General features: G+C 36.7%; 5 protein-coding genes across 8 annotated transcripts; all 5 read right to left on the bottom strand.

Moving 5' to 3' along the window:
- Window positions 1-66: 66 nt before the first annotated feature.
- Window positions 67-2,994, bottom strand: LOC140057362 (interferon regulatory factor 4-like). 3 transcript variants are annotated; one of them, XM_072102999.1, is made up of 4 exons: window positions 2,871-2,994; window positions 2,493-2,543; window positions 1,973-2,180; window positions 67-1,356 (listed from the first exon to the last, which is right to left on the bottom strand). In XM_072102999.1, the coding sequence occupies exons 2-4, from the start codon at window positions 2,512-2,514 to the stop codon at window positions 915-917; spliced, it is 672 nt and encodes a 223-aa protein (XP_071959100.1). In that variant the 5' UTR covers window positions 2,515-2,543; window positions 2,871-2,994; the 3' UTR covers window positions 67-914. The 3 variants fall into 3 exon arrangements, 1 of the variants encoding a protein (XP_071959100.1); XR_011846920.1 differs by having other exon boundaries at window positions 68-1,356; window positions 2,082-2,180; XR_011846919.1 differs by lacking the exon at window positions 1,973-2,180 and having other exon boundaries at window positions 69-1,356.
- A 1,094-nt stretch (window positions 2,995-4,088) lies between these two features.
- On the bottom strand, window positions 4,089-6,744 carry LOC140056611 (uncharacterized). The gene is made up of 4 exons (XM_072102040.1): window positions 6,737-6,744; window positions 6,507-6,549; window positions 5,629-5,836; window positions 4,089-5,386 (listed from the first exon to the last, which is right to left on the bottom strand). Exons 2-4 carry the CDS (start codon window positions 6,526-6,528, stop codon window positions 4,270-4,272), a joined length of 1,347 nt encoding a protein of 448 aa, XP_071958141.1. The 5' UTR covers window positions 6,529-6,549; window positions 6,737-6,744; the 3' UTR covers window positions 4,089-4,269.
- Window positions 6,745-8,257: 1,513 nt separating this feature from the next.
- LOC140056399 (uncharacterized) lies at window positions 8,258-11,872 on the bottom strand. 2 transcript variants are annotated; one of them, XM_072101763.1, is made up of 4 exons: window positions 11,662-11,872; window positions 11,072-11,267; window positions 10,557-10,779; window positions 8,258-10,082 (listed from the first exon to the last, which is right to left on the bottom strand). In XM_072101763.1, the coding sequence occupies exons 2-4, from the start codon at window positions 11,166-11,168 to the stop codon at window positions 9,047-9,049; spliced, it is 1,356 nt and encodes a 451-aa protein (XP_071957864.1). In that variant the 5' UTR covers window positions 11,169-11,267; window positions 11,662-11,872; the 3' UTR covers window positions 8,258-9,046. The 2 variants fall into 2 exon arrangements, with proteins under 2 accessions (XP_071957864.1, XP_071957863.1); XM_072101762.1 differs by having other exon boundaries at window positions 11,072-11,194; window positions 11,662-11,869.
- Window positions 11,873-12,326: 454 nt separating this feature from the next.
- On the bottom strand, window positions 12,327-15,657 carry LOC140057597 (uncharacterized). Its single transcript, XM_072103313.1, has 3 exons — window positions 14,943-15,657; window positions 14,185-14,425; window positions 12,327-13,967 (listed from the first exon to the last, which is right to left on the bottom strand). Exons 1-3 carry the CDS (start codon window positions 15,655-15,657, stop codon window positions 13,505-13,507), a joined length of 1,419 nt encoding a protein of 472 aa, XP_071959414.1. The 3' UTR covers window positions 12,327-13,504.
- A 2,249-nt stretch (window positions 15,658-17,906) lies between these two features.
- On the bottom strand, window positions 17,907-20,077 carry LOC140057243 (uncharacterized). Its single transcript, XM_072102813.1, has 3 exons — window positions 19,992-20,077; window positions 19,295-19,520; window positions 17,907-19,144 (listed from the first exon to the last, which is right to left on the bottom strand). Exons 1-3 carry the CDS (start codon window positions 20,026-20,028, stop codon window positions 18,496-18,498), a joined length of 912 nt encoding a protein of 303 aa, XP_071958914.1. The 5' UTR covers window positions 20,029-20,077; the 3' UTR covers window positions 17,907-18,495.

Raw genomic sequence — 20,077 nt, 5'->3', positions numbered from 1 at the left:
AAACCTTTTCTGAAACGTCACAAAAACATTAATAAATAATTATACCTGCGTTAATAATCCGTGGATGCGTTTATCATTCGTTTGACTTTTTGACCAATTTATCATAACAAGATTGTTAATGTTTAAGCCTATAACAGACCAATTTGTTTCTCAAAAAGCCCACAGTATTGCAGTGAGTGGTCTGCAAACTTTGTGAATATACAGTAGGGGCACACCTTTACTATGTGGTCTCTAGGAAGCAGTCCCATAATTGCGTCATCGTCGTGTCTCTTCTATATTACGTAATTAGCCGTACAGCACTGTATATTGTTTTTGTATTGTAAATTGTATTTTATTTATTATTATTCTTCATCTATTATTACATAGTGTTTGACACACATTAATCGTAATCGGTTTCGGACACCAAGTATTTGGGTCACTGTCACTGTGGGGGGGGGGGGGGACCTCTATTTGGCCTGGAAAAAACACTCATGCAGCATGCTACCGATCGTACTTTTTTCCCCCTCCTCACACACGTGGACTATTTAAAGGAAGACAACATTTGTTGCCGTAGGCCTATGTTAGATGCGCGTGCTCTGTGTGGAACCGCCGATCATTCACTCGGTATAGTATTTATTTTTCAGGTGAAAATCGGCAATTTATTTGCAAATCTTAGAAATTTACAGACACGTATCGCTCGACGTACGCTCATACAGGAAACGAACGACTTTATGAATTTTTTAATTGCATAACAATCGTTGCATAACATCATTTTGTCGGGTTTTGATCGGTTCTTGTAGGCCCAGAATGTCAAGATTATTCTGTTACAGAATCATGTTTTCTTGTGACGGTTGCCTAGCTTGTTCATGGTCTTGAATTTTTCTTCGACAATTCTGTGCCATCCTGTCGAGAAGAACACACCTGCGATGATCCTTCTAAATAAAAGACAAAAAGTTCTGGTTCAGACCCATCGAAATGGTCTCGGAACAGTTTCGACCTGCCTCTGTGGCCATGACAATCTCTTTCGCATTCAGTGGAACGAGACTCATTGACACTAAACAGGAGTCCAACGCAGTAGGCTGAGGTCTGTTTTCTCCCATCTCTTCGTGTTTTTCCAGATATGGTTGCCATCTTTGTCCAAAGCTGAAAAAAATCTTGTGTCGCTTGAAAGGTTCTATGTCTGATTTTATGAGTTTACGGGTATACCAGCTAATGAATTGGTTTTTGAAGGCAGGGTAATCGAAGATTTTGACCCACTGGTCTTTCTCAATTTTCATAGGATCATGATTGATGTGGTATTGTGAGCTGTGATAGTAGATTGGAGTATCGCATCGTCGCTTCGCATACAAACCTTCAGCAGCATATTCTACGAGAAATCTGTAGAAAAAAAGAATACATGTCAATAATCTATAAGACTTAAGTCTCCAGTAAAACTCAATGTACTTATCCGCAGGTAATTGAACGTAATTACTGATTTCCACTAGGGCGTAATTTGACCAATCATAAACGATGGATGATTACTTACTGCGTTACGTCCTAGTGGGAACCAAACTTAAAATACGAACGGTGGTTCATCCTGTCTATTAACTTTCGTCGCACCTTGGCTTAAATGCACGTAGGTGTAATAGTTGGAACCAGAATGTGAATGAAGATGGATTCATTAAACGTATTGATAGCCACCATGTTCAGGTCATGAAATCCAATTTGTTAGTAATAGATTGAATATAATAGTGACGAGTAGTAGTAAGATGTTCAATATGAACATTTTATTTGGAGAATTTTCGTATTTCGAATATCACGCTTAAGTTAGGACGCAAGGACGTAAGCGCAACGAAAGTGAGTTGACCAATCACAATCGACGGTTCGTATGATTCATCACGTCGTGAATGGTCAAATTGCTTGAGGTGCGCACAGGTACGTCCTTTGCGATGGAAACCCAGCAATAATGTACAATTTCTATGTAATCATCCATTTTGGGTTTATAAAATGTTACCCTTTTTTCATTCCGATAAGCAGTCTATTTGTAAGTTTAGTTTCTATTCCACCTTCATCCTCGTTACGCAAAGGTAGCTCAACTATCAACCTTGACGGTGCATGCTCACATGAATGTTCTTGGCAATAGATGCAGCATCCAGTGGAACAGTCCAATATCTGACTTTTGATTTCTGTTGATCGGTACTTAAGGTTTATCTGGACCTGAGCTGGTGTATTAAGATAATTAAACAGATAATTCATTTGAGGTTTCCTCCAATTAAACTAAACACCATAAATGTCGATTACCAAACCAAAGATGGCGCACTCACAACTATGAGCGTTTTTATGTAAAGACTATACAGTACCTTGCAGAGTTGCGGTACGGTAGTCTAGTGGATATAGGCACTTGAATGTTAATCAGAAAGACCCGGATTCAACTCCCATGCACTCTATAAATGAGTACCTAAATACTAAGGAAAGGAACTAGCCCTACCACACAATGAGCTCCTAAAAAAACACGGGACTTTCCTTTACTTTACCTTGTGTAAACTGGTATTGCATCTTAAATTTCAGTAGTACAGTAATTACCACTATAAAGAGAGAAAAAAAACTGAAATCTACCGTAGGCCTATATTTTCAGCAGTAATGAAAAATGCAATTGGTGATGATGTAGAGAGCCAGAACTGTCGAGAAGGTCCAATTGGCGATGTAGTAGAGAGTAAGAACTGTCGAGAAGGTCCAATTGGTTCAATGACGCGTTACGGGAATCAGTCTTTTGTAGCCTACGCTTTCTATTTTAAAAGTAGTTAGGCCTACTGTTGATTTTAGGGGAATATAGATTTTATGGTTCAGAACTTACCTTGATGTAGGCCTACTCTACGGTTATTTATATTACAGCAATATATTATAGTACATACCAATATTAACAGTTTTGTAATTGAAAAATGGAGAAATGTTTCGACAAAATGCCCGTCCTAACACAATATCGGAATTAACGCAGGTTATAAATACGTTGTTATGTATTTATTAACATGATAAATAGTTACCAATCACAAACGTTTATATTTATGTTATGATGTATAACTAATGGTGGGGGTTCCAAGTTCCTTGTCATTGTGCGACCGGGCGGATGTGGGCGGTATAGTGTACGGTATTCAATCGTAATGTAATCATGTTTTTGTTAGTATTTTTATTTAAAGATGTATTGTCCCTTGAAACACAAAAAAATGAAGGTCAACATATTCTAAATTTAAATTGGCCATATCAAAGTAATATTAAAGTTATTCACTTTAAATCGAATATTCGAACCAAAAACAACAATTTTACGCAACAGCTAAATTAATTTGATTACATTTTGTCTGGATAATCGTCCTGAGCGAAAGTAAATAAAGATTTTAAACCATGAGTACATTATGCATGATGCTAATTAGGATTGTTTACAACTCGTCACGGATGAGAAGGTGTTCTCACACAGATCGCGAGGAAGTTTTATGGTTATGCATACAGAGGTATCCAAACACGCGTGTTGCATTATGAGATATGTTTTGATAGAAAACTTTGACTGGAAGTCAAAGTTATTTTTTGAACAAGAAAACGTCTGTATTTCAGTTAAATGATTTTTTTTTCGACTAATTTTTGGTGAAAATTAATAACTATTATGATACTTCAAAATGACCCCCTTTTTTTTTTTTTTTGAATTTGACAAAGGGACAATACATCTTTAATAAAAGAGTGGAATTCATGGTGACTGAAAATTTATTTTGGATAATTGATGGATGATAATATGGCCTAGGCCTACCACCACATTGCATTAGGCCGCTGTCCTAAGCCTGCTGCTACCGTGTAGGAAATGAGGCCGTGTATGAATTAATATTGATAGACCTACTAAATATCTTCACATGATGTATAGAGGAAAGGTTTACGGTACATACAGTATCACGTTAAATACTGTAGTAAAATGATTTTAAAATACGTACCGTGTTTTAATTATGGTGATGATGGTGGTCGCACCTTGGAAGCAGTAAGTCCAATAGCTGCGTCGTCGTGGTGTAATAGTTATATTAAGTAATGTGTAACTTAGGTGGATAATAAGTTGTACAGTACTCTACAAAACTAGTTACTACAATATAGTTACTTGTATTTATTTATGGCATTATTCACCTTATTACATTGTTTTTGATAACTTGGTTCATAACAATCTGAATCAACAAGTAGGCCTACTTTCTATTTATGAATTAAATAGTTGGTCAATTAAGCACTGTCTATTTTGTTATCAGCTGCGATATCAGTACATGTACCACCAGAGGGTACCTTAACTTAATTTGTTTCCAGTAAATTTTCATTTTGTACAATCGATACAAGCTTCAACCACTCTTCAGACGTTAACCCAACTTGACGTTCAGTACCATTACCCCAATTAAAATATATAATTTCACCGTTCGCAGGAGCCGACTCGGTAGCTATTTGCTCCTCTATGTGGCATAGTTGCATTGGTTGGTGATTAAGTTCCATAGGTTCATGCTGAACATGCTGGCCCAGATCTGCAGCCAAGCATGCCTGCTGGTTATGTGGCTGTAATGTTCCTAATTGGTCTTGACATTGTGCTACGTTCTGTTGGCCCAATTCTGACATTGGTAGTTGCTGGTTTGCACAATTCTGTTGTATTTCCTCGAACTCCCGCTGCAGCTGATCTATACGTTGCTGTCGTGTTATCTGCTGTTCTACTGGATACTGCTGAGGGATATCAAAATGCGGATTTTGTGTTATACCTTGCCGTTGCATAACATCATTTTGTCGGGTTTCGATCGATTCTTGTAGGCCCAGAATGTCACTTAAAAGATTATCGAATTCTATTGCAGGATTCTGTTGATCCACACTCATGTTTTCTTCGAGTTCTTGTGACGATTGTCTGGCTTGTTCATGTTCTTGAATTTTTTTTCGACAATTCTGTGCCATCCTGTCAAGAGAAGAACACACCTGCGATGATCCTTCTAAAGAAAAGAAAAAAAAGTTCTGGTTCAGACCCATCGAAATGGTCTCGGAACCGTTTCGACCTGCCTCTGTGTCCATGACCATCTCTTTCGCATTCAGTGGAACGAGGCTCATTGACACTAAACAGGAGTCCAACGTAGTAGGCTGAGGTCTGCTTTCTCCCATCTCTTTGTGTTTTTCGAGATATGGTTGCCATCTTTGTCCAAAGCTGAAAAAAATCTTGTGTCGCTTGAAAGGTTCTATGTCTGATTTTGTGAGTTTAAGGGTATACCAGCTAATGAATTGATTTTTGAAGGCAGGGTAATCGAAGATTATGACCCTCTGGTCTTTTTCAATTTTTATAGGGTCATGATTAATGTGGTATTGTGAGCTGTGATAGTAGATGACAGTACTGCATCGTCGTTTCGCATACAGACACCCGTCGACATATTCTAAGAGAAGACTAGACAAAAAAAAAAGAATTGTGTAAATTTTGGTTCTCACGCACCGCAAGTACTGTACGTACAAGTAATTAACCATAACACGAGCGATGGTTCATCCAAACTGTCAATCACGATTGGTCAATTGACTTTCGTTGCACGTTCGTCATTGCGTTGTGTCATAAGAACACGAGTGTGAATGACATTTATGGCGTTTTGTTTCTATGATTCATGTTGTATTTATATTCAGTGCTTAGAATCTTACCCGTGCTTCATTCCGATGAGCAGTCTATTTGTAAGTTTAGTCTCTTTTCGACCGGCGTCGTCGTTGCTCAAAGGTAGCTCAACCAACTTCCTTGACGGCTCATGCTCACATGAATGTTCTTGGCAATAGATGCAGCATCCAGTGGAACAGTCCAATATCTGACTTTTGATTTCTGTTGATCGGTACTTAAGGTTTATCTGGACCTGAGCTGTTGTATTAAGATAAACAGATAATTCATTAGAGGTTCCCTCAAAATTAAATACCACATGACGACCACCAATACCCCGGATGTGTACAGAAAAGAGAAACTATTTTGTTTGCCTGATATACTTTACCTAGTATAATTTGTTTAAAAGATGGCGCACTCACAATCATGAGAATTTTATATCACTGTACTAAATGTTATATTTAAGCACTATTATCGGGTGCTGTAGCAAATAGAGCTGGGGTTCATCAGATCAGCACTACTGACTCTTATGGCGGCCCCTGCCGCATAGTACAGTATTTTCCTCAGACGTGGCCCGGCCTTTCAAGGTGGGCACTGCAGGACGAGAGAAGCCTTTGATCAGTGATGGCATTTCCATATCGCTGTGTAGGCCTACTAATGATTTTAAAATTCGGTTGCATTTCAGCAATAGGCCATCGGGTGCTGTAGACAAATACAGCTTGGGTCCCATCCCATCCCATCAGATCACTATACTGACTCCAGTCCCTGCATCTAGTACAGTATGCCTCAGACGTATTGGTCCTGCTTGCTTTGGTCAGTGCGGTGGAGACTGAACGAAAAAGCCCTTGACCAATGATAGGCTACAGATGAATGTAAGACTAATTGAATTGTCGTGGGCCATAAATATAACAAATAAGTAATATAGGCCTACCTTCTGTAAAATGGTCGGCCATCACAAGTTTCTGTAGTTTGCACTGTAAAAAGAAAATAAATATACTATTTTACTGTTTTTTCAAAATTCATGCAATAGGCTTTAGCTGAGAGCGAGTAGGCCTAAAATAGTAGGTTACAATATGGAGAAATGGTTCGACGAAATGCCCACAGTATCGGTCGAATTAACGCACGTGTACAAATAGGCCTATTAACATGATAAATAGTTACCAAAGCATGATACGTTTGTATGTTATGACGTATAATAATGGTGGGGGAAGTCCCTTAGGTCATTTGTGCGACCGGGCGTCGTGGGCGGTATAGCGTATTCAATTATTATTAATATAATCATGTTTTTGTTATAATAATAAGCTTATTATTTAGTATTTTTATTTAATGAAAGGGTTGAGTTCATGGTGATCAAAACATTGATTTGGATATGGATGGAAATGATAATATGGTCTAGGCCTACCACCACATTGCATTAGGCCGCTCTCCTAAGCCTGCTGCTAGGCTACTTACTGTGTAGGGAAATAATATTTTTTTTGGCTAGCTACTAAATTCTATCTCGCATTCATAGAGATTGAAGGACTAGCGTTTACGGTTCATAAGTATTAGTCTTCACATTAAATTATAGTAAAATGTTTTCAAAGTACGTACCGTTTTTAACTCTATACCGGTATCATGTTGGTTGGTGATAATGCGTCGAAATATTGAATTATTATTATGCTATCGTGTTGACATAAGCCTAATATTATGTTTAATTTGAATAGGCTTAGCCAATATATTTGGCTTAGTAGATAGTCAACTTCCGTGTAGGCCTACCACTTTGCAGATAATAATGTATACTTGATATATAAGTAGTGTTGTGTTCTTTGTCTTTGCTAATAGTTTTTTGTTCCTCCTATTCAAAATTAAATACTAAATTGTCATCATTAAAATTATTAATTTTCCTGTGTGAAACCCATTGAACTGTGACACGTTTGTATATACTAAATTTATCAATTTTTGTGATCTCGTGCGTGTCAAATTGAAAAAAATATCAACATTACTGTTACAGGCCTGAGACGAATGTTTTATTTGAAAAAACCGTAGTAACAATTACAAATTACTAGGAGTATTAGATTCTCTGGTTCAGAACCCTCCCCACCTCTCCCCTTATTAATTTTAGGCTTTTTAAAATGTCAAGTCTCGCACAAGGTATCAATCCTGTCAATTGTGCTACTCTCTGCAGTAGGCATCCTGTATTTTTCATTTACGATCGGACCGGGGATCGGACACGTTTAATGTCCATGATTCCAATTGGCCTATAGGGTATATAGTCTCTTTACTAGTCAAAAAGTAGGCTTACGATACCGTAATTTTAGTTGTACTGTATATACTGTACCCGATTGTCTCCATCTAGAGTTTACAATTTCGTGATGATCCTTTTATTCAAATTAACCGCCCTCTATAACTTATGTCAAGTTTCAGACGAAATCCTAAGTAAAGAGTAACGGCGGCGGCCCATCGTTTTTTTCATTAATTCTGCATAAACGACGAAATAAAACAGGCTTGCTGCTAAAGGCTTTACATTTTATATCTGGCTGACATCTTTTGTTAATGTACTTTATATTTTAATTGAGAGGGACATCACTGTTACCCACATTTCCAGTAATCTGAGTTAGATTTTCTATTATAAACACTAGGAAACAGAATAAGCAACATTAAGTATTTAAATATTTATTTAATTTTATTTAGTTACTAATCTACGTATGATTATGTATAGCAATATCAATATACGTGAACTAAATAACAACAACTTTTGTTTAAATCAATATCTGCACAATCTAATACGGTACCTGTAAAAGGTTAATCATTGCCGAATGAAATCCATGACTAATCACTCTGTTTTACGAAAATCAATCTTAACGACTGATTCGTACCGATATATTTCATAACTTACACTTTATACTTTATATTATTGATATTTTTAATGGTTTTATTTCAGAGACAAACATTTTAAATAAATAGGCCTACGTTATGCTCGCCTAGTATTGCTACTAAATATTATTTACAGTTTCAAATGTCAGAATTTTATTTTTTTGCAGTGACACACTAATGTTGATGCGCGCGTGCAAACGTTGATGAAAATAGTACCGCTTTTGCACGCACGCTTCATGGTGTCGAAATACGTGAGTGCAGCGCTGCATGAAATATATTTTACTATTATACTATATACATCGTTAATAATTAATTTGTATTGTACTATATACCCCGCTACAAAATTATATCGGTACATCTAAATTTAAAAAAAAAACAGCTGCAAATTCTTGAAATTGCATCAATTTATCAATAAAATATATCAATTATTTTAATTACCATATTTATACTATATAGTATACAGACACATCTGTAATTAATTGGCATCGTGAACCAAATGTTACTTTACGCTAAAACTTTACCAAACTGTATCAGTGTGAGTGTTTCTTTAACGGAAGAGTTGTGTGTGAATGTCATGCCCTAAACGCGTCTAATTTGCTCCAATAGGAATCAATTTGACTATGCTTGTTGTAATCTCGTCAGTTCTTGCAACGACGTTGCGTTGAAGATATTATCTACCGACAACACAGCATTTATATCGGCTTCTGTCCATACGTCGTCAGTGTCGACTTGCATTTCGATTTCAAATTCATTATCATCTTGTTGCTGCTGCTGTAGTTGATCTTGTTGGTGTTGTTGTTGCTGATATTGTTGATCTTGCTGCTGCTGTAACTGTTGTTGGTGCTGTAACTGTTGCTGCTGTAACTGTTGTTGTTGCTGCTGTAACTGTTGTTGTTGCTGCTGCTGCTGTAACTGTTGCTGCTGCTGCTGTAACTGTTGTTGTTGTTGCTGCTGCTGCTGTAACTGTTGTTGTTGCTGCTGCTGCTGTAACTGTTGTTGTCGTTGCTGTTGCTGTAACTGTTGTTGTTGCTGCTGCTGTAACTGTTGTTGTCGTTGCTGCTGCTGTAACTGTTGTTGTCGTTGCTGCTGCTGTAACTGTTGTTGCTGCTGCTGCTGTAACTGTTGCTGTTGTTGCTGCTGTAACTGTTGTTGCTGTCGTTGCTGATGGGCTACTTTATATGCTTCTGTCACTTGACAGATTTCTTCTCGTTCCTCATTTGATATAAACAGGTGTCCACTGTTCAGTCCCATCGTCAACGTCTCTGAACAATCCTGTCCTTCCTCGATTGAAAGAATAGCGTCACGCGCGTTTAATGGTACCGCGTACATCGACATCCCGCAGGCGTCTATGGCTGTTGGCTGGGGCCTCTCTGGGCCTCTTCCATGATGATTATGGTAAGGCTGCCATGATTGGCCAAATGAAAAACATATTTTGGGGCGAATTAATGTTGTTCGTATTCCCTTCATGTAGTTTGTGAACCAATCAGACAAATTCTTATAAAAATAGCCGTAATCGAATATTTTTGTATTTGTGTCACTCTTCAGCTCTAATGGATCTTGTCCAGGGGTTTGTTGGGAGCTGTAGTACCAAATCCTGGAGCGACAACGACGTCTCGCGTATATACAGCGATCCTGTCCGTATTCTAAAACCAGACTGTAAAAAAACACACACATAATTTAAAAATACTAGCAACTGCTTTAAAATGTTAGGGTAGATAATAGCTGTGGGTGGCGCCAAAAGTTATAATTCAAAAGTACGCTGGAGCTCCGATAACCCAGGAGAATCGGGTGCCAGTACAGTATTTGATTTGATTTAAATTTATTAGGAAAATCATAAAAATACATAGAAAGTGATAATTAAATTACTGACATTACAAATAATAGACCTACATTTAGGCCTATAAAGATTTTCCAGGATAGCCCAAAAAGCTTATTAGCTTATTTCCATACAAATGATTGCATTAAACACGTAAATATAACAAAAACAACAATATAATAAAACAGACTATTAGCAACATTTCTGTAGGCCTACTTATGAGGCGGGGCCCTTTTAGAATAGGTGGATTTTTAGCTTCTTCCCCGACCTTCAAATGGGTTTGTAATGTATTTTTTTTTATCAACAGCTTACCCGTTTGCCAAAAACCCCAATATGTCTTTTGTCAATTGTTTGACTTCTTGTCTGGTTTCCTGTCGTTCAATACTCTCCTCATCTGGAAGCGGTACAAGCATTCTCTCTGGTCTCTTTTCACATGAATGTTCACCATAATAAATACAACAACCCTTTTGGATATCGATACGTTTATCCAAAGCAACGTCAGACCGATAGCGAACCTTGATTCTCATCTCGTACTCTATAGAAAACAAAGTTTATATTACCAATCTTCATTACTAATGACCTATTTCATTTGATGGCTTAGCGCTGAATACATTACGCATCCTTACCCGGGTGCTAGGCCCGGGACAGATTTTACGCTGTTTTCAATGTCGAGTAGTACTGTATGACCCGGGCAAATACACAGCCCCTACATCTTGTTATGGCGGTGTAGAAAGGTTTTTATTATACCGTTTTCAATTTCCCAGTTCTATTGATCCTGCAATCAACAATGCAAAATTGATGTGTGATGAAAAGTTAAATGTGTCTACCTTTTGGTGATGGTCCAGTATTCACCTCTAACGGGCCATTTTTAGTCTGAACAGTAACGATGGGGTTTGTTTGGTGGTCATCATTTCTTTCTGCCATGATGGATGGTTTACCTCTGATCGAATCTGTGACAGTCAACAAAGGTAGATCATTTTTATGTAGTGACTTTCTTAAGACGAAATTACAACATCAAGGTGCCTGTGTTAAATTTAGATACTGGTTATGTTATTTGATTTTGTATACTTGGACCACAACACAATTGATTGGAATAATTAGGTTTAACCTAAGTTCAGCTTTTCCTCATTAGAAGATAGAAGGGGATTGGGAGAGGGTGGTCACCACACGAACCGGGGTTAAAAGGTGGGTGACGATATACCGTACCCACCAGAAGCTCTATTTGTATATAGGCCTATAGGCTAGTTCACCGGTGCTTAATTAGTTTGTTTTCCAACTGGTAAAGAGAATTAAATGCAACTCGCCCACGCAATGGCGGATAGCAGAGGTGGTTGATAGCCTACTATGATGCCTACCGTATTATTATTGTGCATCTTCTCTGTGCATTCAAATACTGAAGATAATCAAGCAGTTTTACCTTAACTAATTATTCAGCCAAGTTTCTCCCAATCTAGTCTTGTTCTAATGAGCCGAATGAGTACAATGTATGCCTACTTGAGCGATGCCCAGTTTAGTGTGTTGTTGGTTCTGGATTGTGCGCCAGAATGATTGTAAAACCCACGATTCAATACATTTATCAATTTGTGCCGATGAATGGTTGTGTTTACGCAACGTGTATTAAAACGATACAGGATATTGCAATAAATGCCGATGTTGTTTTCAAAAATAGATTTATGGAAATTCCCGCGGTGTGAGTCACATTATGTATCTATCATTGGCCAACTACTTAACAGCATAACATCTGTATGCTATTTTAAAAATATGTAATATAATGTGTGGAGGTTTTACTGTATTAAGGACACGGCACAGTCGAATTAAGACATTTCGCTATGTAAAGAAAGGAAAATATATTAATAATTATATTATAATTATTATAAGTACGTCCCAGTGTTAAAACACTGGGACGTACTTAGCAACCGCAAGTTATTTGACCAATTACAAGAGACAATTAGATATTTTTCGCTTCTGAATCACTTGCGTTGCGCGCGCGTATGTCGTCGCGTTGCGTTCTAGTGACCACCGGAAACTAAGCTTAATATCGTTAGGAACACAAATGAAAGCCTACTTATCGATCATGTGCATTTAATTGTCAATATATTAATCAATAATAATAATACAAAATAGTCTACTGTATATGGTTACTGTAACGTGTTCTTTCTATTCAGTAGGCATCATATTTGTCACATTAAAGACAACTCCATTTATAATCACTTCCTCCGTTGGAAGGATGAACACAATACAATGGTTCCTCTAATAGGCCAAAACCAAAGACCACAAAATACCCATGTTATGAAAGGCCTGTTTGCATACAGTAAGCATTGCAAATAATACGTCATAATTGTAAAAAAAAACAACAATTTTTTTGTCAATGGAATGTTTTAGTAATGATAGCAATTTTATAAATAGAATATAATACAAACCGGAATAAATTAAATATTTAGTATAACGGTAATTAAATAGACTAACTAACGTAAAAAACATAAATTCAGCTGCTGATATACATTTATATTAACAATTATGATATTCTTTATATTAACTATCTATAATGCTTGGTTCCCACTAGAGACGTATCGGAAGTAAGCGATGGATTAATGCGAACTGTCGCTTGTGATTGGTCAACTCGCTTGCGCTGGGTCTATGTCCTGCGTTGTCTCCTTTGTGGGAACCAAGACAATGTAATAAACGTATGGTATTTAATAACGTACTAAAAAAATATTAATATTTTTACTGGCAAGAAAAATATTCTGAAAACCCTATAAATTGTGTCAATTACGACTCAGAATTGCATTATTGACGAATAATTGTTTCTGGTGACCGAACGATGCCTCGCGTTTGCGTACAGATTCTCGAATACAATATTTCGTCCATTTGCTCACTAACCCTTATACCTCCTATAGCAGGAGGATTCCTCCTATAGTAGTATAAAGAAGACTGTTATAGACTAACGGAGCTATCGCAACGCCGACCACATTGAAATCATGCGCAGCAGAAGTAAAGCTCTATACTATATTAGTAATAGTATTTTGTGTCGTGTCGTGAGATTTTTCCCAACAAAATTAGCGATAATTCTGTACCCATAAAACCAATTACCCGGGTAAATAGCTAATTAACCAATTACTCGGGTAAATAGCTAATTAACCAATTACCCGGGTAAATAGCTAATTTTTTCCCACCAAGGTTAGCGATAACTGTACCCATGAAACTAATTGCCCGGGTAAATAGCTAAGCATGACATGCATTTGGCATTACACAAAACATACTTAGTTTAGTGAAGTAGATATTTGAAGATAATCTTGTTTTAAGCTCATGGTTATCGACTCCGCTACGTCACGACTTTCGGGTAACCCCATGATAAAATCCACAGCGCGTAGAGGTACAATCTCCATGGTTACAAGGCAGTCATTTAAAGAAGTTGGTTGCACCAAATCTCCCAAACGTCTTAAAACATAATCCCGATCATGCATAGGTTTCCATCCCTGTGCGAAACTGAAAAAGATCTTTGGTTTTAGGAATGATGTTGCAATAGAATTGGCGCCAATTTGATTTAAATAAAATTCCCTGAGGGTGTCATCGAAGGAATTGTAGTCGAATATTTTGAGCGGTACCCCTTGTTGCAGTTTTACTGGATCTTGTCCGTTGTGCTGTTGAGTACTGAAGCAGAATACTTTGGCGCGGCATCGACGAGTTGCGTAGATTATTCCGTTCGAAATACTAAACTCAACGCTGTGGAATTAAAAAGACTTACATCATAATCTTTCCTGACAAATTACTTGTTAAAAGGACAATCTTCTAAGCATTGAAAATGTTTAGTAATTTTGTAAATTATAATTAGGTTGGTATTAGTTAGGCCCTTGATCCATTGGCGCCTTTCATTTAGTTGCGAACGGTATATTTACAATTTGCGTAATTTGACGCTAAAACATACATTATACATACATACCCGTTCTCGAGGTTTTCAAGTACGGTTTTTCTCAACTTATATTCCTTCATTGATGCTTCTTTTTCATATCTATCGGCCTCGTTCTGGATGTTAGGAACGCACACAGTGGGAAACGTCAACACGTTGCTGGTATCTAGAACGACGCCATAGCCAACACGAAACCCGTTGCTGATATCTACGTCGACACACTTCACTTCCTTTTTGCGGTATTTTAGAGTTATCTTCAGTTCTGATGGTAAAGCTATGTAAGAAAATGTTTATATTGTCGTTGACATCAAATGTTTGCCTTACTGATCTATTTTAATTTATGCGAATTAAGTACATTAGAATGTAATTCTAATAAGTAATTCTTGGGTGCCACTAAAACCCACGACCGCCATCGCCCTGGCGTTCATACTCCTTGAGCTTGCGCTGATGGCTATGGTTAGATATCTGACCAATTAACTTTACGTAACGCTATTTCGAAGTCATTGTCATTCTCAGTGCATATACGAAATCTCAAATTAGTTATCACCATCTTCATATTTATCACCTGACATAGTAACGCCATTAATATCATCCTCATCATCACCATCATCTTCCTGACCACCCAGTGAATAGTTTAATTAATTAATATCACTCTTCCCTGGATTAACGGTAGTAACTTTTCCCTTATCCCTCCCAAGATCCGCCCTGCTCATAAATAATAGTCAATAATTAATATAAATCAATAGTAGTAAAAGCAAACATTCAATTTTATTTAAAAAAATACAATTTACCTTCTCGTATTGTTTTACGCACCGGCCTACGTTGTGCTACGGGATTAGATATAGCGATGACGTCATCATCGTCGTCGTCTTCCTCCTCCTCCTCCTCCTCATACTCTCCATCCATTAGACCTACACCGTCATCAATTAATCCGCACGTGGTTGATGTGGCAATTTGTGGTACCTTCACATGTGATGTCCCTTCGTCAAATCCGGTAGATAGTGGGAAATCTCCTCGCATCATCATCTTAGGCATAGAATCTATCGGGAAGCCTATGTCCCAAGAGTTTGATGATGCTGCCTCACCCTGTATCCTATTGGGAACCATTTTCTTGTTCCCATCGATAATCGACGTGCCAATCCTATTTTCAACCCATTCACATGTCAATGCTGATGTAGATGCAATCTCACCACAATGCATCGTCGTGGGCATCATCGAACCTAACACCAGATTCGATGGTGCTACATCACTCTGTGTCATCCCTGGTTGTGTCACCACCCAGGAATCAGTTGAACCTGTGACAAATGTTGTTTCGGGGGTCGTTCCCGCGTACATCTTCGATATCCAGTCCACAGCCCCCGATGCAGTGTCCCCCTCCAATCCGGCGGCGAACGAAGAATTAAGAAAATCCAATGGGAGGTCAGGTAAATTATTCCCGAATGTTGGATATCCGATATTGTGGGTGAAGTTTCCAAATTGATCCACACCTCCACTATGATGCGTCATCGTTCACGGGTTGCATATAAGCTAAGGCCGCCTTTTGTCAAACCGGTGTTTTATAGCAAGTTCACTGCGTGCTTTTCCCAGAATATGTTTGAAGCGTCTCGTTACCAGGAAAACTAAGCAGTGTTTATATTGAAAATTAGTAGTATGTCGTTACGGATAACCATAACGACACGTAACTTCCCAATCAATATAGGTTTCCTGATTTGATAACATGATTTTTAAATTAAAAGATGTAATTAAATTAAAGAAAATGTTAAGAGATTCTTTCATTGCAATAACAACTCTAATTTCAGAATTAAAGCTTACCGTATGTTAGTAACTTAGTGCCGGATATTGAGATAAAATTAATTATAGGGAATGTATAACAATTTGATTTTGAATAATGTTGTATTGTGGCATAATTATGATGATGACATTATCATTAGAAGAAGCCGATGATTATGATGTTAAGAATACTGACGACGATGATGATGAATCATGATAATACACAGGGTGATTATGAACAAGTTAGTAAATGCTACATGAGTTCATAGGTTGTGGTACCCGCTGCCCTCTCCATCTTCCTCCCTCCCTTCCGCGACCAACTCTATATTCTTTACGTTGTACATGCAACGGAAACACAATATAATCTCCAGGAACCTTTCATTGAATCATTACCTATGATACTTCTCGGTAATATTCAGACCTGGAATTTCCAAACAATTACGACGAATCCAGTCGTTTCCTAGTATGACCGCAATGTTCGGAAATACCGTTTCGACGAATCAAAGTGTTTCCTAGTATGACCACCATATTTGGAAACTGTCTGACTAAATAAGGAAACTGAACGATCGACATTGGTTCCGATTGGATGCACATCATTGTCACTGATCTCTCCCCTGATTGTAATAAGCAACCGGGTAAGCAACAACACAATAAAACCAATAACTGACTTGCATATGTACCATAATACTCAACCAATACAATCATACATAATGGTGTTATATAAATAATTTAAACTGTGGATTGTTAAAACTATTTTTACATTTTATTATCCATTTAATAATATGTACAATTGTTAGAAGAACGCACACCAAACAGATGAAAACATGAATGTAGGCATTGTTACTGAAAAGCAAATTATATATTTCTTCAGATGGATAATTGGCAACATATTATTTATAACCTTCAAGATCTTCAAACCAAGCAAATAATGTTACCATCTTAGTAGAAAAAATAGAGTATAATTTTATGATTAGATTAGGATTTTCTCGATTTAGTTGCCTTGGTACATTTAATATAATAATGGACGTATGTATTTCATGTATAAGGACATACGAAACTATCGTAATACACCCAAATGCTACATCAAGCATTTCTGAAGTATTGTCTAGACAATATCTGAACTACAATACTAATGTGACCCCTAAGGTCAACACAATCATCCTGGTAATTATATTAAATTAAATGATAATACGGTAATGGTACAAAGTTCGGTCGTGTCACATGACTTGTTGGAATTTCCACAAAACTGTCACACAATATTCATGAAACGAATCTGGAAATTACAAAATCGAATGAAATTAGCAGCCGCACTTAATTGGTTCTGCCGTATATTAATTCTCACTGTTGTTTTTGAAATTTAAATTTCAGCCCCTACTTCTTACCGGTATATAAGAGTTAATATAGGCCTATATATTATAATATACGTGTTAGATCCGCATATCTATACCGAATAGGCACACCGCCGACTGTATGTTATTGTTATAATCAGGCATCCAAGTGCCCTATTGACATTTTAGTTACCCATGTCAAATTGGCCTATTGTTATTTTATCATCCGTACAAACCGATCATGAACACAATTTATACAGAGACCTCATATGGAATGAAATGAAATTAAGTAATTCATACGTGACATTCATTAATTTAAGTTTAATTTAGGTTTGTAATGTAATAGTACAAAAAGCCTATAAACAAATCCAGTATATACGTTCTTTGAAAAAGCTGGAACCTCATCGTGTTGACATTAATAATCTTAAATATTATGAACTATATTATATATATAATGATAATATCAAACCTACACTTTATAAAATATAATGACATATTATGACAAACTCACTATATTACGTAATATAATAATGCAATGTTCTAATTCTAATAATGCCCAATCAAGGTTGTTTTCTACAATTAATTGAATTATAGTTTGAAGTTAATTACATGTTTAAAATTCTAATAAATAAAATTCACAAACTATTGCATCGTTATATAGTTTAGAAGAATACTAAAAATGACAGATTATGTTTTTGGATCACGTTGTAAATAAAAACCTCTTGTACTCGTTTTAAGTATTGATCGATACATTAGTAAACGAAATTTAAGAGAATAATTATTGGAAAGGAATATATCGATCGATTGATGGATCAATTTCTTATCGGTGCAGTTAAGTATTAAACGCACAATGCAATCAATGTACCTGTTCACTTCACAACACTAAATTAAAAAATCATGTGTCCTAAAATTGACCAGGCAAAGTATTGAATATATGAGTTGAACACTAACCTTGGTGATGAATACGATATAAAATTATAAAAACGATATTAAAAAGTCAGTGGTGCCGTCGGCGGCGCGCGTGTGAAGATAAAGCCACGCTCTACCCAAACGTGTTTAACTTGCTCTATGTTGTTGTTGCATACTAGAGCAAATTAGACGCGTTTGTGCCGAGTGCACCCTGCAAATGCTCGCGCGTGCATGCGCGTTTACTTAACTTTGCGTAATTAATTATTGTACATTCTGTATAAATGACTTGATAATTAAGTTTATTTTATCTAATACAGAGTGTCGAGGATTACCTACGTTACTGTATTGATATTCCTGTTGCATCTCTCACAAGCTCATGGAATTCATTCCGTAGGTCAGACGTTGACGCTTCAAATTCAACCAGCTTTTCCTGAAACAATCTCAGCCTATCCTCCATCGCAGGAACGTTTGCGCACATAGCATCCATAAACTTACGCAAACGGATAATTGATACTTCCGGTCGGCATACGTCTGGTTGTCTGATTGGTTGGTTCAATCCATAAATGGTATTTCCCATGTCGATGTCGGAAGAACTGACCGTTGTACTTTCGTTGAATTTCTGGGTAGCGGCAGCAACACCAGAAATGTGTAATTTTAAAGCCATTGAAACCAAACAATCTTCCAACGGTAATTTGTTAGGTAAGAAGTCGGCGCAGAAACGATCTTCTTTCGATGCAATTGGCTGCCATTTTTGCGCAACGCTAAAAAACACGCTGGGATCCTCCGGAAACATTTTCTCGTCTGTTAGTGAACATGCCGATATGCCATGAACGGTACAGTCGTAAATTTTCGTTTTTTGTCCGAGTATCAGTTTAACTGGATATTCAGGACCGGTTTGAAATTGCGGACTGTACATAAATACCATACTGTTACAAAGCCGGGTAGCGTACACACAGTTGTCACTTGGATCATACGTAAAAGTAATCCTAAAATAAAGAACGACATAAGAATTAAATACGACGCTTTTTACTCAACAATATATCAATTAAACTTTGCTTGTAACCAAAATCAAATCCTTCACCTCAACAAAGAAAAAAAGATCACAACTTGATAAATAAATGTTTCGATAAACATACCCATTTTTCATGTTTAATAGCACACGATCGGTAAGTTCAATCAGTTTTTCTGATTTTTGCGGTGTTCTATAATCAACATATCTGCTACGTTTTAAGCCGATAGCTGTCATAACTTCATTTTTAACTTTGTTAGAGCCATGGTAAACGCAAACCCCGTCTACCCCGCGTACGGTTTGACGCGCAACTTGCTCAGATCGGTAACGCACTGTAACCTCCATAAGAAAATCTGTTAAAATAAAATTTTAAAATGTATAATAAAATTATTTATTTATTGAACAATATAAATATTTACATTGTTACATGGATCTTCCAGAGACAAATAATTATCTGTAGTCGTAAGACCCTTTGGAATAAAAATTATCACAAAGAAAAACAAGAAATAAAGGTACAAGTTGAAAAAAAAAATAAGTAAAAGTACTTTTATTGCCATAAATATTAAATAATGTTTTAAGTATGTATTAAAATAAGTAAATACTATTTTTTACAATAGTAATAATTTTAAAAATGACATTAACAGCAATACAATGCCAACAAGTTTACATTAATAATATTTGATTTATACGTGATAAGTATTAGGCCTAATAATAGAAAAATATTAAAAAGAAATAGGCCTACGAAAAAACACAATTGAAGAACAATAGGCCTAAGCATGATTATACTTTATACTGTATCCGTAAAGTAATAGTAAGTAACATACCTGACTGTTTTGCACCGTCTGCGCCATTGTTTTCCATCGAAAATAAATGTTTCTTTTAGGTGTCTATAAATTCTTAAATTCGGTCC

This window comes from Antedon mediterranea, chromosome 8 (genome assembly GCF_964355755.1).
Source record: "Antedon mediterranea chromosome 8, ecAntMedi1.1, whole genome shotgun sequence".
NCBI lineage: Eukaryota > Metazoa > Echinodermata > Crinoidea > Comatulida > Antedonidae > Antedon > Antedon mediterranea.
Note: the sequence above shows the minus strand (reverse complement) of the source record. Positions and strands in the feature narration are given on the sequence as shown.

Bases quoted from the DNA above. Each gene is read 5' to 3' on its own strand.
- LOC140057597 (XM_072103313.1), bottom strand. From the start codon at position 15,657: ATGACGCATCATAGTGGAGGTGTGGATCAATTTGGAAACTTCACCCAC. The intron at 14,426-14,942 runs GTAAATTGTATT...TTTCTTACATAG, and splicing joins GCGTAAAACAATACGAGAAG to CTTTACCATCAGAACTGAAG. The intron at 13,968-14,184 runs GTATGTATGTAT...TTAATTCCACAG, and splicing joins CTTGAAAACCTCGAGAACGG to CGTTGAGTTTAGTATTTCGA.
- LOC140056611 (XM_072102040.1), bottom strand. From the start codon at position 6,528: ATGGCCGACCATTTTACAGAAG. The intron at 5,837-6,506 runs GTAGGCCTATAT...TTAATACAACAG, and splicing joins GGCCGACCATTTTACAGAAG to CTCAGGTCCAGATAAACCTT. The intron at 5,387-5,628 runs GTAAGATTCTAA...TTTTTTGTCTAG, and splicing joins CTCATCGGAATGAAGCACGG to TCTTCTCTTAGAATATGTCG.
- LOC140057243 (XM_072102813.1), bottom strand. From the start codon at position 20,028: ATGGAAAACAATGGCGCAGACGGTGCAAAACAGTCAG. The intron at 19,521-19,991 runs GTATGTTACTTA...TTATTTTAACAG, and splicing joins AGACGGTGCAAAACAGTCAG to ATTTTCTTATGGAGGTTACA. The intron at 19,145-19,294 runs GTATGTTTATCG...TCTTTATTTTAG, and splicing joins CTATTAAACATGAAAAATGG to GATTACTTTTACGTATGATC.
- LOC140057362 (XM_072102999.1), bottom strand. From the start codon at position 2,514: ATGCAATACCAGTTTACACAAG. The intron at 2,181-2,492 runs GTAAAGTAAAGG...TTAATACACCAG, and splicing joins GCAATACCAGTTTACACAAG to CTCAGGTCCAGATAAACCTT. The intron at 1,357-1,972 runs GTAACATTTTAT...TTTTTTCTACAG, and splicing joins CTTATCGGAATGAAAAAAGG to ATTTCTCGTAGAATATGCTG.
- LOC140056399 (XM_072101763.1), bottom strand. From the start codon at position 11,168: ATGGCAGAAAGAAATGATGACCACCAAACAAACCCCATCGTTACTGTT. The intron at 10,780-11,071 runs GTAGACACATTT...TGTTTTCTATAG, and splicing joins TACTGGACCATCACCAAAAG to AGTACGAGATGAGAATCAAG. The intron at 10,083-10,556 runs GTAAGCTGTTGA...GTTTTTTTACAG, and splicing joins TTGGGGTTTTTGGCAAACGG to TCTGGTTTTAGAATACGGAC.